Source organism: Polypterus senegalus, chromosome 9 (assembly GCF_016835505.1).
Source record: "Polypterus senegalus isolate Bchr_013 chromosome 9, ASM1683550v1, whole genome shotgun sequence".
Lineage (NCBI taxonomy): Eukaryota > Metazoa > Chordata > Cladistia > Polypteriformes > Polypteridae > Polypterus > Polypterus senegalus.
In genome coordinates, this window is record NC_053162.1 from 173,470,074 (window position 1) to 173,487,037 (window position 16,964).

At 37.2% G+C, this 16,964-nt stretch overlaps 1 protein-coding gene across 5 annotated transcripts in view; it reads left to right on the top strand.

Moving 5' to 3' along the window:
- The window catches only part of cntrl (centriolin), a 105,461-nt gene that overhangs the window by 59,606 nt on the left and 28,891 nt on the right, over positions 1 to 16,964 (top strand). For all 5 annotated transcript variants that reach the window (XR_005634997.1, XM_039764274.1, XM_039764275.1 and 2 more), the window contains 11 exons: positions 2,953 to 3,069; positions 3,193 to 3,337; positions 3,500 to 3,642; positions 4,263 to 4,437; positions 5,925 to 6,226; positions 7,296 to 7,471; positions 10,549 to 10,741; positions 11,573 to 11,703; positions 14,653 to 14,793; positions 15,354 to 15,480; positions 15,996 to 16,160. Coding sequence is in view for 4 of the 5 variants with exons in the window: in XM_039764274.1 (XP_039620208.1) it covers positions 2,953 to 3,069; positions 3,193 to 3,337; positions 3,500 to 3,642; positions 4,263 to 4,437; positions 5,925 to 6,226; positions 7,296 to 7,471; positions 10,549 to 10,741; positions 11,573 to 11,703; positions 14,653 to 14,793; positions 15,354 to 15,480; positions 15,996 to 16,160 (1,815 nt within the window). In the remaining variant the exon portion in view is untranslated. The remainder of the gene's footprint in view (positions 1 to 2,952; positions 3,070 to 3,192; positions 3,338 to 3,499; positions 3,643 to 4,262; positions 4,438 to 5,924; positions 6,227 to 7,295; positions 7,472 to 10,548; positions 10,742 to 11,572; positions 11,704 to 14,652; positions 14,794 to 15,353; positions 15,481 to 15,995; positions 16,161 to 16,964) is intronic.

Consider the following 16,964-nt stretch of genomic DNA (forward strand, 5'->3'; position numbering starts at 1 on the left):
TTTTTATTTTTATTCTTTATTTCGCCTTATACAATTTTTCATATTAGGAATTTGACCTTGGGGTCAGAGCGCAGGGTCAGCCATTGTACAGCGCCCCTGGAGCAATTGAAGGTTAAGGGTCTTGCTCAAGGGTACATCAGAGTAGGATCTCTTTTGGCAGTGACAAGGATTCGAACCGGCAACCTTCGGGATACCAGCACAGATCCTTAACCTGAGCCACCACTCCGTCCCTAACACCACATACAACAGATCCTTTCATTACTAATGAGAAAACTGTAAATGTTAAGGTTAAGTATTTTTTTACAGAAACTCTCTTCTTCAGGTCATAGTCCAGTTTACTGAAAACATAAAAAAAAAAAAATCTTTTCATTCTGATTCAAAACCATGAGTTCCCTCTTTAGCACATTAAGAACATTAGGACAGTTCTTGACAAGAACAGGCTGTTTAGCCCAACAACACGTTTGCCACTCTTATTTACCTAATTTCTTCAAAATAGCATCCCGTTGATTGTTGAAGATTACTAAATTTGTTCCCTCTATCATACTACTCAGTCACTTTCCATGTGTCTATGGTTTCTGTGTGAAGAAAACTTTTCTAAAATTGTACAAAATATACCCATAACACAGTGCTTCCCAACCTTTCTGGTGTCAGAACAGTTTTTTTTTTTTATTTTCATGCCAGTGTGTTTGCTACCCAACTTGGTCCCCTCCATGAATTTAGTGTCATTGTCAAAACGGGGGTTAGGGGTACTGCACAATCACCAGACCATTAGAAGAATGAAGAACAATCGTCAATGCATTTTCCTCCTTGGTGATTCGAGCATGAACATCAGAGCAGGTCCTGGGGAGGTCGTCCAGGATCCACTGTGATCCACCTGCAGAAGTTTTTAGTTTGGGGTTGGCTTTGGCCTGCATGCAATGTCGCTCCGGCCCACCAGGTTGGGAGACGCTGCCTTAACCGAATTCCATCTGTTCTCCCGTGTTCTTGTTGAAACATTTATTTTAAAGTCAAAGATGAGGTCTACTGTGTTAATCCCCTTCATAATTTTAAACACTACAGTCATGTTTCCTCCTATCTCTGTCTGTTTAATCTAAGATGGTACAACTCCTTCAAGCAGTCCTCGTAGCTCTGCTGCACAGTCCTCAGTCAGCCAAATTTCTCCAGACTTTTTGTAGTGCTATGTCTTTCTTGTAACATGGAGAACAAAACTGCACACTTTATTTCAGTTTGAACCTCTCTACTGCAAAATATAGTTTATGAATAATGTTTCCTTTCTCATACCCCACACATTGGGGGCACTATATAACCTAATATATTACTGTACTTTTAAAACTTAAATTATGCTTGTAAAGAAGAAATAAACAAGGCTTGCCAAGAAAGTTTTGCAAGGTGCATTTTAATATCTGTGGACACTTTTTCTATAGTGTCGTTTCTTGTGACTGAAGACAGAGAGATATAATTAAAGTTAGTAAAAAATCTTTTATTAATACACACCAGGCAAAGGTAAAATGACAGAGAAGCACAGTCCTAGGACACCTGCCCTTCGTCTGCCTCGAGGGGTCGGTGTGCCAAATTTTTTATAGGGCATTTGTCTTATGACTTTAGTTGCACAAGAATTTCAAAACATTACATCTTACAACATTTTGCTTGGTTCAGCATTTACAACATTCTTTAAGTTAATCAGTTGGTCACTTGTGGTTTTTTGTTCGTTAGGAGAAACAAGAAGTTACACTTGTTATGTGCACTATGGACAAGACAGGGTCTGCATGACACTTTTGTCACGTACACCAGATTGATCAAACTGTTTATTATTTTTCCACATATCTTATATAGAATTGCTTAAACATTCTCATGGGATAACTAGATGCACCAAATACCAAATTTCTAACACTTGATATTTTTCTACATAATTTCTGTCAACTTCAACAATCTTTCTCCAGCAAGTAAGAAAAGCCTGAATCCCCTTCTTGAATAAAAGAGATGTGACTGCTGTTATTATCATCTAGACCACAGGTGTCAAACTCCGGGCCTGGAGGGCCTAATCAGTGTCCAGTTTTCACTGCTAATTAACTCCTTTCCCCTGTATTTTAATAGCCCTGTTTTTAAGGATTAAGTCTTCTGAGTTGATTCTTTTCTTCATTAAATAACAGGCAAACAGAAATGAGACATGAAACGAGCCAGATGAGCAGCTAAATTTGGGCTTCAAACTCCAACTAGTTCCTTAATGCGATGCTGATTCTTGCTGTTAATTAAACACGTTATTCAATTCCATGGCTTGTTGCTGCTCTCTTTTTGCCACAGCAGACATTTCCAAAACTGTTGATATTCTGTTTTTTTCTAAAACTCCTAAAATGTTTTGGTAACCTGAGGGATCAACCTTACTGAGACCTTCATCTTTATTTTCAGATTTTGTTTGATGGGTACAGGTGAGCTGGTCATGTCCTGCTTGTTTTATGTCTCATTACTGTCCGGCTGCTAATTAAGGAAAAAACAACTAAGGGGCCTGAGTCAAGCTAATTAAAGCTAAGGCTAAAGTTAATTAGCAACAAAAACTGGTCACTAATTCAGAAAATGGTTAGAATGAAAACCTGCAGCCACTGCGGCCCTCCAGGACTGGAGTTCGACACACCTGATCTAGAGTGAGGTGCGTCCACTAAGCTCCACTTGGCCTTTGTCAGAACCTGCAGTTCATGAAACTCGGTGACTAACAGGGCTTTTGTCAGCAGCACTGTTTCCATATACATTTCATAAACACTTCATAAGCAAAGTATTGCAATTTTTGGACAGGTCTTATGTTTGTAATCATAACGTTGAAGTATTTAGAGTGACCTGAAATTTTTATTTTGTTCTAATTCAGCTTGTTTACAACATTTAAATGTTACACAAAATCTGTCAGTGATACTACATGACTTTTTAAATTGACACCAGCTGTCTTGATTCTTACGGCTTCAGGAGATGAATGAGCTGGAAGCTTTTAGAGCTCAGGCCGAGCAGGCAGCCCGTGACTTAAACAGAGCTGATGAGGAGATCAGTCTGCTTCAGCGGCTGCTCCAGGACAGAGAGAAGCAGGTAAAACTCCATATTTGTATGTTTCAGCTGATATGTGTCCCTTCTGTATTGTGACATATTACTATCCATTTTTCTTATTTTATTGAGTAGTATCAACTTCATTTTAATCTTGTCTTTATAAAGATGCTAGAACAGGCGAGTCACACCAATGATCGAACATTAGCTGATACTTTCCAGCAGCTTGAATTGGAAAAGCTGAGCAAGACTTTAGACAGACAACGAGCAGAAATTGAACGCCTCCGTGACCTCCTGGGAAGAGCCAGGGACGGTAAGAGAATTGTTCTGCTTTAATAAAGTAATTTTGCTTATAAAGATTTCAAGCTGTCTGTAGTTTTCAGAATACAGAATTTTGTTTTTAGAATTGATGACAGTGATATGTAAAAGTAGTATACCTGACCTGGAATGTTAATTTTTCACTTTGTTTTCTTAGATAACCCTGGGTATATGGAAAGGCTGATGGATGAAATCCGAGCCCTCAGAAATACAGTGGCCCAGCAGAATGATTTCATGTCCAATGTCTATGACCCTGTTAGCAAGAAGGGCTACTGGTGCTATGTGCCCTCTCCACCCAATGTAAGGCTTCAATGTCCTGTTCCAGTTCTCTTTTAATTACAAAATAGCACTGCCAATCACTAATCAAATTGTTGCAAAGCAAATTTTTAAAACTGGATTAAACTAATAACAGACTATCAGTGAATCAGTAAAGGCCATGTTCATAGCATAAAAACATTTTCAAATCATAACATATAATTCTAATGTTTCTGTATTTTTACTACTTTTATAGAGTGTTTGTTGATAGCCAATGAGCTCATGGTTCCTATTTAAGTTGATTTACAATTGCATACATTTTATTATTCAGTCCTCTAAATAGGGTACCTTCTATGTGGGATTTTTAATGTCCTTGCCTTGTTTATGCAGACTTCCACTATAGATTCCAATTTATTTTGTCAGTCCAAACAAGTGTCCTATCAAGGGTTGTTTCCCATTGTTGCCAATTTGCCAATTGTATCCTATGATTCTAAACTGGAAATAGCGATTACATGAAATATTGACAAAAAAATCTTTTTTATCTTGGTGCTCAGTCATTAGTATAGAAGCTCATGGCACTGTTCTTTAGGATTTATAGACATACAAGCTACATATAAAGTTATCTTAACACATTTGATTTTATTCTACTGCTTATTTTTTCCAAGCCCCCTAGTATTGGATCTCAAGGCACCAGAGACTCTGGCCTTGGGTCTCAGAATCCAGCCTCTCCTAGCAGAGGATGCAGTCATGGTCAGCATGGAAGAAGAGAAGCAGATGATCCTGAAGGTGGCTACTGGATTTACTCTCCCAATCGAAACCATAGAGTACCAGGACACAGAGGTAACTGTACTTTATGCATACTTAATTTCATTCCAATGTTTGAACACATACTCTTCATTTGGTTGAGAAAAGTATTTCAGTAGTTACAATGACATGATCACAGGGAAGAGTCTCCTACTCCCAGTGGGTTCCCTTTCTTAGACTGTGGCTATAGGAAGGTGACCAGGGAAGAGGTCATTCTCACCTATGTTCTTTGCAGCTTTGCTTCATGTTCTGCCTTCATTGGTCACGTCTTGCTCCCATAGTGCACACTGCTCCTCTCTCGGCTTTCAAAAACCTTTCCTTTCAATACTAGAGACTCTCCTTTAGAAGGCATAATGGGGGACTGCTCCCAGAATTTCTTCCACACACCCCTCACCCTCTCTATCATTTACTTACTTTTCCATGTACACTCAAAATGTCATCTAAATGGCAGAACTTCCCTTCTTTCTCCAGAACAACTCAATTTCCATCCATCCATCCATTATCCAACCCGCTATATCCTAACTACAGGGTCGTCGGGGTCTGCTGGAGCCAATCCCAGCTAACACTGGCACAAGACAGGAAACAAACCCTGGGCAGGGCGCCAGCACACACACACACACCAAACACACACTAGGGACAATTTAGAATCACCAATGCACATAACCTGCATATCTTTGGACTGTGGGAGGAACCCGGAGGAAACCCACGCAGACACAGGGAGAACATGCAAACTCCACACAGGGAGGACCCAGGAAGCGAACCCGGGTCTCCAAACTGTGAGGAAGCAGCACTACCACTGTGCCACCGTGCCACCCCAACTCAATTTCCAATATCCAAATCTACACTTACTGCATCAGTATTTTGAACCTCATCTTACAGACTTTCTGCAATCAATGGTCACATTTGTTGTCTGCAGACTACCCTTTATAACACCACATCTAGTTCTACACCTACTGTACATCTGACAACCCATGCATTACATTGGGTTTAGCATGGCCATGCACTTACCTCTTCTACACCTCCTGTCTGTTCGCCTCCAATTATAAATTTAGTCTTTACTACATTAACTTTGTTACCTTTCACTTTCAGACAGTTTATTATTTCAATATCTCCTCCATTAATTTCACTTAACTTACTCCTATCAATACATGACAATTAAACATAAAGGAACACTCAGGTAATTCATTCAAGGCCTCCTCTGGTCATCACCTCTACCACTATTACTTAAAACAATGGACTTCTTCTTCAGTGTCAGTTTTAGCATGAAGTGTTGTATAGTACCAGAATACTAATGCTTTATGCACTATTAACATCCCCAGAAACAAAACTCTGTACCCCTCATGCTTTCTGGTTGAAAATTTGGCAATAAAATGTGAACACTTTATAAGGCACAGATTGAATTATACTTATACTAATAATTTTCTTAGAACATCCGCATTGTAATTGAACTGTTCCTAGATGTATTGACTTTTAGAAGCATTCTTGCAAAAGGCTAAATCTTTCTTCTTCTTCATCTTGTGTAGGTGGAAACTACAATGTGTCTGACAGCAGCAGAGGTAGTGGTGAACCAGGGCATATTTTTATCCCACCTCCAGGCTCTGTTATCTACACATTACTCCCCGATGGATCACCAGTACCTCAGGGCACCGTGGTCTATGGACCTCCTCCCTCTTACATTGGCATGCCAGTGAGCCCAGGAACAGTAGTTTATGGTCCACCCCCATCAGGGGTTCACTTGGTATATGGTCCTCCGCCAGCGAACTTCACAGTTCCCCTCACACCAGTTGGAGTTCTACACTGTAATGTACCAGATCATCATGAGCTGGTATGAAATAAATGCTTATTTCCTGATGTTGGGGCCTCAGAATCCAGTTTAGTTGATTCACAGTCAAGATATCTGCTGTGATGGGTTTGGTAGATGACTAAACAAACAGACAAACAAGGAGCAAATTTGCTTTTTGGCATTTTGATGCAGAATGAGCTGCCTATGACATATTATTTGTATCTCAGCATTGTCATTATTAGTTGAAATGATTAAATGCAGAACTTGTAACAATTCAATGTAATCAAGTTGAAACCTAACGTTTCTTTGAAAAAGTAAAGTACACATTGCTAACAGTTTTTATAATAAGGTAAGTGCAGGTACTCACTATAACAGGTTAGATTACATGCACATTTTACAAAAACCAATTGATTCAGTTGAATAAATAACAAAAGCGTTATATATGTGGAAATTAGAACGTTTGCATCTAGTCCATCTTTTTAATGTATGTTTATGCATTTGCTCACTTATTAATTTGCCCAGAACAACTCATATAAAATCACATGGAGTTAAACCCTGGACTGCCATTTTAGTGTTAAAGGAGCTTAACAGTTTTTATTCACCAAAGCTGACTCAATACAACATACCACTCAGGTGTAAAAAAATCGCACCGTCTGCATAAAATCATAGACCTACTTTACAGTTATTGTAGTATATTAAAGGTATGTGCATTAACTAGCACAGCCCCATATTTCTTTGTAATTTCTCATCTGTAGAGATCATAATGTAGAAATGCCTGTGAAATAAACTGCTTACTTTTAAACAGATGAGAATAAACGAGTATTGTGGAAGAGTCTGATGAGTTTGATGCTACCATCATTTGTGCAAATGTCTTGTAACTGTAATTTAAATTTGCAGATTTGAATTGTATACGCATACCAAGAAAATTTCATACACCTACATTTTTTTCTCCAGCACCTCTCTGAACTTTCTTGTCTGAGTACTTCATGTAAGATCAACTGCCTTTCCAGATGTTGTATAGAGGGTGCTGTGTTATACTTTGATGTTCTTATTTTTAAAATTCATTGGTTCCGGTGTCTCTCTGATGTGTCATTTTTACCTGCTTCTTTAGGAAAATAAGCTTTCTCAGCTCATGAAAGATCGAAAGAGGTTGCAGAAGGAGTCTAAACGCCCAGAGACAGTAGATGGACTCCACGGGGAGGTTTGGGCATTGAAAGAGGAACGCAATATGCTGGAGAAAGAGACAGAGGAATTGCACAGAGCCATGCAGAGACGCTACAGACGAAAGTAAGGGAAGATTTCAATACAATTTCTTGGATACATCTTCTATAACTTTCATAGTAATCTCTATTCAGAAACAATCACATTATTAAATGGATATGTTTAACATTCACAATAATTTACAGTGTTTAGCTGACAATTCGTCCTGATATTTCAGTGAAGCTAATATAAATAATAAAAGAGTGCTAAAATTGAAATGTGACTTTCTTAGGGCCTCGGAGTGACTTTGGTGGTGATGAATAAACTGTGAATTATTTACATAGATTAACTAGACGGCCCAATAATGTGCACATCTCAAGTATAGCTAACTAATTTTCACAGGAAAATACACGCAGTATGAACAGACAAATGATTTTTCACGAGGCTGCTTTGAGAGACCTTCTCATTATCACAAGTCTTGTGTAAGAGAGACAGATTGAAGTAGCCATCTAAATGAATTTAGCATCCCTTAGCCCATCTAATAAATGTTCTGCTTAAAAGAACACATAGGGCCTCGGAGTGACTTTGGTGGTGATGAATAAACTGTGAATTATTTACATAGATTAACTACACGGCCCAATAATGTGCACATCTCAAGTATAGCTAACTAATTTTCACAGGACAATACACGCAGTATGAACAGACAAATGATTTTTCACGAGGCTGCTTTGAGAGACCTTCTCATTATCACAAGTCTTGTGTAAGAGAGACAGATTGACGTAGCCATCTAAATGAATTTAGCATCCCTTAGCCCATCAAATAAATGTTCTGCTTAAAAGAACACATATCTGGGAAACACCAGCCTGTCTCAGTGTTTTTCTTGTGAGATGGTCCTTGTTTCTCTGTGTAAGAAGTAAAGAATAAAAGGTGACCAATCCAAGCTATACAGAAATTGTATAAATGCAACTGTCTAAACTATAAAGATTACCAACATTCCCTTGCCTGGCATTTCCTGTCCCCATGTCAATCAATTACCAAGGACCCTTGTATACTGGAATGTTTTCTGTGTTGCATTCTGTTAAGGGAATGCTTTCTGTATATGCACTATGAGTCAAACATTTTGAACGCTTCCATTTTTCTAGTTTTTTATTTAAAGTGAAGCAGTTCAAGTCCACTGAATAACCTGAAATGGTACAAAGGTAAGTGATAATGTGCCACAGGTTAAAAGAAAAAGTTTAGGTTACCAAAAGGCATTTTTCAGAGAACAAATAATGGGTTAACAACTTACACCTTTGCTGCAGCAATGAAAGTTCATCAAGCCATGAATGTTGATACAAAAAATTCCTACAGGTGTCCCAATTTTTGCTGAATACTTACAAACACCATGTCTGTATAAAAACAATGTTGAAAAAACCTAATGTTGCAACACCCTTTGAAGCATTATTTAGACAATATTACATGAAAGGAAGTAATACAGTGGGATGCAAAAGTTTGGGCAAACTTGTTAATAGTCATTATTTTCCTGTATAAATCGTTGGTTGTTACGATAAAAAATGTCAGTTAAATATATCATATAGGAGACACACACACAGTGATATTTGAGAAGTGAAATGAAGTTTATTGGATTTACAGACAGCTTAAATCTCTGGGACAGCTTTCTGTATCCTTCCCCTAAACCATGATAGTGAACAATCTTTGTCTTCAGGTCATTTGAGAGTTGTGTTGTGACCCCCATGTTGCTACTCTTCAGAGAAAATTAAAGGAGGAGGGAAACTTACAATTGACCCCCTTAAATACTCTTTCTCATTATAGGATTCACCTGTGTATGTAGGTCAGGGGTCACTGAGCTTACCAAGCCAATTTGAGTTCCAATAATTAGTTCTAAAAGTTTTGGAATCAATAAAATGACAACGGTGCCCAAATTTATGCACCTGCCTGATTTTGTTTGAACAATTATTGCACACTTTCTGCAAATCCAATAAACTTCATTTCACTTCTCAAATATCACTGTGTGTGTCTCCTATATGATATATTTAGCTGACATTTTTTATCGTAACAACCAACGATTTATACAGAAAAATAATGACTATTAACAAGGCTGCCCAAACTTTTGCATCCCACTGTACATTGCTATCATAATGGCAAAAAAAGGGCAATTAACAAAAGAAGACAGGATCACAATTTTAACCCATAAAACCACATGTTGGCCTTTCCTTTAGAGAAATTGCAAAGAAGGCCAAGTTGTCAGTAAGTATAGTTTCGTACTCCATTAAAATAAATTTGGTAAATGAAGGAAACTCTAAGAGCAGCGGGTCTGGCAGATGCAAAGCCATTACAGAATCCAAAGACAAGTTTCAGAACATTAGCAGCTTTTGTGATAGGCACCACACAGGACAACCGCTTCAAGCACAGCTTAACAGTGGTCAAAGTAAGCAAGTCTCACTTTCTGTGCTTTAATTTCAGAGCACATTGAGCCCTCAGGCTGTGTAAATTTAAATAAAAACTAGAAAAATTGGGTGTTCTAAAGCTTTTGACCCATTTTATACACTATTTGTATCTCTCAACGTCAATTCAAGCATTGACTATTCTCTCATATTCCTACTACTCTTCATGTGAAGATCTGCTTCCTGCCTTAAATGTTGCTATTAATTGCTGTTCAAAATGTGGATTTACTATTTATGAAAAAGAAATCTGATGGGTGGGCTTCATTGTTTCATTTAAGAATTTTAAGAGCCTGAATTAGTTGTCTGTGTACCCTTCTTTCTTCAAGAATAAATAAGTTAATTTCCCTTAACCTGTTACAGTAGGACCGTGTCATATAGTTGAAGTTTTCTCTGGTCTGACATCTGTTTTTCTTTCCTATCTATAAACACACTTTAGTGCCACAGACAGACCCACACCACCACCACTCAAAAAAGTATATTTCAGTATAGGCACTTTAAAACCCAAAGATTTAGATCAAGCTTATTATTTTTTGTTGTAAGACAATATTCATTTTTATCTGGTTTTGCTATAAATGCATTTTCAGAAAACTGAGCACAAAGAACCAGACTCTGTTGTCTATTTGTTTTAAATGTGACCATTTTTTCTTCCAGTCATTTTTGTCAGCAGTAAACTATTGAGCCAGCTGTATTCATTATTTTTTCTCTTTTTTAATGATATAGGGATTTTCTTGAGGGAACAATTGGCTCTTTGGTCAGCGAACTAGAAATGGAGAAATCTCTGAAGCAACAAGATGACGTTGCTAATGAGATTGAATGTCTTGAAAAAACTCTACTGAAACGAAGGGCTGAGCTAAGAGAGGCAGATCGCCTACTTACAGAAGCTGAAAGTGAACTTAAAACAACCCGTGAAAGAGTAAGTGTGTATTTTGGCTATGTGTAATGTTGATTTTCATCTGCGTTATTTTAAAAAAAAAAATTAATGTTGGTGCTAACATCATATTCTATGATGAGACAGCCCTCCACATCCAGGACTATATATAGGAAGGAAAAGGTTGGCAAAAATAGCAGCTTTATTAACAAAAATGAACTAAATGAAGAATACAACATGAGAAAATTCAAAGAAGAAATGAACAGACCTTAAACCCCTGTGTATTCAATTCAGTTCAGTTTATTTTTGTCTAGGGCACTGAGAGCAGACTTAGAACGCTATGACAAGTTCACAGGTAGATACAAATATGAACTTTACAATTACTAATTACATAATTAGTATACATAACGATACAGATTTGTTTAAATGGAGGCCAGCAGAATCTGTCCTTTATTTCATTGTTAAACTGTGGCCAGTTAACAATGGAGGAAAGAAAAACAAAAACTCCAATTAGCAGCATCCCCAGAGAAAATAATGCTCTGGGTTTTCAAGGTCAATTATAATATAGAAAGTCAAAGACAAAGGCAGAAACAGTCACAGTCCTGGAGACCTTGGTCTACTGGCTGCCCACGCCCTTCTGCATATTCTATTGTGGAGATTGTACTGGAGTGTCTAATAAGATGACAGAATCCTCCATGCATTGATTCCAACAGTTGATCCTCCATTCATTAATTGCAAGGTTCCCATTTCTCAGGTGTCTTTTTGGAAATTCTCCTCATTACTAGCTAAAATATTTTCAATGGTAAACATTGATGGTGGATTAAAGAAGTTAGTCAGAATCTGTGTAACTCTTTACTCCTTCTCTTATTGTTGTAGACTGAGGACTTCATCCAGCAGTATAGTAATGCTAAGAGACGCCTGGCAGATACAGAGAAAGAAAGCGAGGAACTGGAGAAGCGGGCACAGGACACTGCTACTCAGCTTGTGAAGGCCAGCAAAGAGCTGAGGTAATCAGTGAGGGAGCAACACAAAGAAAGAAATTAGAGGTTGGCTCTAGTATTGTCAGGGACCTATAATGACGTTAAGGTGTAAAAAAGTGTTGGTTTGGCGGGAACAATGCAAAGGTTGCTTCTATTGGTCCATCTCGGTTTCATCCTGCATTTTTGTAGTATCTAGTCTCCTTGCTTTTGTCTTTGTTTTATTTTGTGCATGTGTCTTTTCAGAATTTTATACATGTTTTGACTCCTACTGCTTTTCTGTGTCACAGTGTCTGGTTATGTTATGACCTACTTGATTTTTCTGGTCCTAGGTGGTTCTTGCTATGGTTTCAGAGCTTCTTTTTCAACTCATTAGATGACTGTGGAACATAAACCCTTCTGAACTAGGCAACCTGCCAAAATGGTTATATTGTTCCTTTGACAATCTTGTCTTTTGCTTTGTCCTCACCTTTTGTGCCAAATCCCAAAACAGACTGGATCTTTGAGTTTCTAAATCCTTGATCCAGTAGCTTGTTTTTCTAGCACAGTGGATTGCTTATCCACTTTCAGTTGTTTATCAGCTTTTCTTTTGTAACCCCTACTACTCAGTTTGCTGGTGTTATTGATTGGGATTACCTTTTCCATTAATTAACCATTAATAAATAAGCATTGTTTTATTTATTTATTTTTATAGGGTGTTTTACAAATGTTTTTTCCTATATTTTTGTATTTGAATTACCATTAGATGAAGTAACATACAACATCATGATCTTACTCTGTTCTTCTCTATTCTTCTGGCAGCAATCCACTAGCCATTTAGTTTCTTGGCTGAGATTCATTCTAGTATATATTGGCACTTTTGTAAACATCTGTTTTAGACTAAGTTGTTCATCAGATCTCTTGTTTTGCGTCTCACCCTTAGTTTTTTATTGCTTCTGTAAATTATCTTTCTTATACATTTTCATAGCCATAATGTAGTCAAATCCTAAGTCATCCTCTGACTAAAAAATGTCATAGCTGTGAACAGATGTGATCTAGTAATGTGTGTTTGTTAAGGCCAGAAATTAGTTTAAAGAGCTATACCTTAGCCACATTTTCCTGAATTTTGCACATACAGGTAGTATGTAGTGGGGACTGAACCAAGCCTTAGATACTCAGTCTGCATGTATTTCTTCTTTATTTCTCTCAGTCTGTTTGTGATGGATCTAATATTGTCAGGTTTCTATTGCTTCTGGTGCCACATCAGAATTATTAGAGTACAGTACAGTCAGCTTTAAGGACCTGTAAAGGAGTGACTTTAAGATAAAAGGCACACAATTTCACATCTCTCTATTATAATAAAAAAAATCCTGGGATGTGACTTTTTAGCCTGGGACAAGACAAGACTTTTTCAGAGAGATACTTTCACGGCCCATGAGATGAGACTTTATGCCAAGAGATTTAACCACGCCCAGGGCCGGAAATAAAAGACAAAGAGTAGATGACAGAGTAGAACGTCATAAAGAATTCCAAAACATTGGCACAATACAAGTGCAGAGCAGGTTAGAGATGATGAAAGTACTAAAATTCGAAAGTCTCAAACAAATGATAGTAAAGATCGCATTATTGCAAACAAGCGGAAATTATTACTCGGTGAAATAACGGAACAGCGAAAACAGATCGAAATATATTGTTCGGATTTAAACTTTAAGTCGGAGACTTATAGATTGTCTAATTCATGTTGCCATCCGGGAAAAGCAGTGTTTCCTCCCAATGAAGAGGTGTATCTGTGAGAATTAAAAGATTTGTTGTTTAGTGAAAGTGAAATCCACATCAGAAACGTGAAGTGGCTAGTGTGTAGCTCAAGCCAGAGAGTTGGCGAGTAAAGCCCCCTAGTTTTAAATATCAAAATAAATAATTAAGATGAGTTTTTTTTTTTTTTTAATAATGAGAGATTATTTTTATGCAAGCTCAGAGTGTTTCTCTTTTTGTAAAAGAGAAAGGAAGTTTCTTTTTTTACATAACTTGTCATTCACCTCCTGAATTTATGACATCACAATCTGACTGGTTGAAGATAAATGACTGTTCTGAAACAACCACTTACACATTGTTTTTTTTTTTTTTGTTCTTCTAAAACTCTTGTCTTTTGTTTCATTTATTAATAGATTGTTCCCCAGACTTTGTCCCCATATGTTTTTATCATTTGTGTGATCTGCCTGTAGCACATGCCATTGTATTTTTTGATTTGTTTTTCTTGCCTTGTGCTTCTTGGATAGACTTCTGTAGCCCTCTACTGGAGTTAGTGTGTACATAAAATCAATAAGCAAAACTTTATTCTGTTATTTCTTCTTTTCCTGGAATCTTAATTTATGTTATTTAACTAAAAGAAAATAAGAGGCTAATGTGGGTAGAACAAAACTTTAATTAAAAAAAAAACACTTAAAAAACATCCCATATTTGTAGTTCATCTTTTCTACAAGTAACAATTTAAAGCGGATTTCTACTAATCTTGATCTAAATGGACAGCTGGAGTTTAAAAATTTGGGTCAGAAAATTGACAATATAAATGAGATGTAAGCATTTGTTCTGTTAAAGGACAGTTTTACTTTATAGTAACATGGATCCGTAGTCATCCATGCAGGAAAAAATGATGTAATTTTGACAACTTTCCTTCTCTTATGACTGCTTTTTCCGGAGCACTGTTCATACACCTCCAGATTTTTGTGGCTACATGTGCTGTGTGTTTAGCCAACCTTCAAACAAATAGATTGAGATGTGAAAATGGTTTAATTGATGCCTATAAGATGATAATTAAATCTGTGTCACACATTCTAATCTATTTTTTGTGTTTTTATTGCCTCTAACAATTTTACCCTTATAGTGTCTGCATAGTTCTGTATACATTTTAGGCATGGGAGAGTAGGGATATCATAATATGCTAACTCTGATAGGTGAGCTTACTTCTTTTTAGTTTATTTCTACTCTTTTATGCTGTTATAGGATATTAGAGGGTGATCTGGAAGAGCTGAAACAGTACAGAAGTGAACAGGAGAGTGTCCTTCAGGAAATCAACACAGTTGTCTCTGCCAGGGACTTGGAGTTTCAAACTTTGGGTCAGAAAATTGAGAATATGACTGAAATGTAAGTGTTTTCTCTGTTAAAGGCCAGTTCTTATTTTTTATTAAAATGAATCCTTAATCGCTCATATAGAAAAAAAAATGATTTTGCCCCCTTTTCTTATGATTCCATCTTCCAGGGAACTGTGCACACACCTGTGGATTTTTGTGACTATATATGCTGTGGGTTTAGGCAACCCTTAGACAGATAAAATGGAGTCTGAAAATGGTTGAATTGGTGTCTTATAAGATGATAATTAAATGAGTGTCACATATTCATATTGCAGCAATAGCTAAGTAAACTCTTCTGCCAGTTCCCACTTGGAAATTCATGAAGCTATTCATTACATGACTGTACACAGTAGTTGTGAACTTCTTTTCTATGAAATACTGCCCAGGCAATTGACCTTGTTCCATAAAAAGTTAATACAGAGGATAAAAGTCTGACAATCTTATGAAAGCAAAAGGCTCACTTTCAATTTTAAGTGTACACACTACTCCGTTTCGACAGTAGGGCAAATGTTTTTGTCTTAGGTAAGTTGTTTTTTTCTTTTTTACAAATTGCTGTCTTTTGTTAAAAAAAAGTTTGGAGAAGTTACAGGAAGACTTAAAGAAGGTAGAAACCAGGAGGACACAACAGCTAGAAGTGCTAAAAGAAGTTGAAAACCTAATCTCTACAAGAAGATGTGAGCTTGAAAAGTTAAACAGCGAGGTGAGTGAATGCTTATTTGAGTTGGGGACGTCATTTAGTTTCAGTGCAGTGACAGAGGTAATCTGTTTTGATGCAATCTAATCATGGACTTTTCTGTCAGTTTCTGGGGAGGAAATGCTTACAAAGTAATACACACAGACCTTGACCATATACAGTGTTTGTTTCTCTATTACAGATGAAGTATTAGTTTGCCATGTGGCTGTCAACTGCCTTTGGTGTATACTGTATATTTAACTGTAGAACACCAAAAAAACTTTAAAAGTATTAGTGAAAAATTAGCTGTTGATGCAGTGCATTTAGTCCATCTGTTTAAAAAATGATTTCTATAGCAAATAAGACAAAAAATGTCCTGTATATAGAACTGCAAACTCCATCCCTCAGTCAGAATCTATAGTGCTGAAATACAGAGTTCTTCTTTAAAATAAACCCGGTGGCTTTTCAAACTACCTGAGGGACTTTTCTTGTAAAATGGGTGACTCCTTATTGTAAATTAATAACAACTTTCTGGTTGCTAGGTTGAACAACAGCAAGAAGAATTAATGGTGTTGGACAAGAGACTAGGCCAGAAAAAGGAAGAGGGACGCATCCTGCAAGTGAATGTGGAACAGAGAAGGGCAGGTCTGGTAGGAGTGCTCCGTGAGGGCGAAGAGGAGGTGGCTGAGCTGCATCACCAAATAAAGGTAAGACTTTACTGAAGCAGGGTCTGGCTAACACATCAAAGGAATCCCTCAAAATTCACTGAAATCGCAAGAGGAATCCAATACATCATTTTAATCATGTTTAATTCTTTAAACTTTTAGACAAAATAACATGTATGAGGTTTTTATGGGTTGAACAAATGATATTTAAGGTGCTTTTGGTGATTTGGAAAATTGGTCAAATTTGATCCATCCAAAGATGATGGTTAATTCATCTCAGGGTTGTGAGGAGACAGAGCCTATTCCAGCAGCACTGGGCACAAGGCAGCAAACGGCTCTAGCCAGGGCCCACTCACACACACACACACACACAAAGGGACCAATTTGGATGTACCAGTTAACCTACGCTACTCGTCTTTGGCGATGTGGGAGAAAAGCAGGAATGCTTTTAGAACAACATATGCATAGCTGGAGAGAACATGCAGACTTCACCCAGAGATTGACTAGGTATTGGATTCAAGCCTAGAATGCTGAAGTACTACACACAGTGCTTCTGTGGCATCCAGTGCTTTTGCTTCTGTGAGATTAAAATCAAATTGCAAAAAGTTTTGTCAGTAAGCACTTTTAAAGCCTTTCCACAAATTTTTGTTTTGTCTGAAAGTAAAACAAAATTGTCACATTTGGTCTCCATTAGTTTCATTAATCCCACTGAGATACAGTGATTGCCTTAAATCATACTCTTTTCCTTCCATATGTTTTGGTGGTGTTCCCATCATTTTCTAGTTTTTTGATATGTAGATACGTAGAGGGAGAAAAAAAAAGATAGAAAAGTTTTTCTTTGGTATC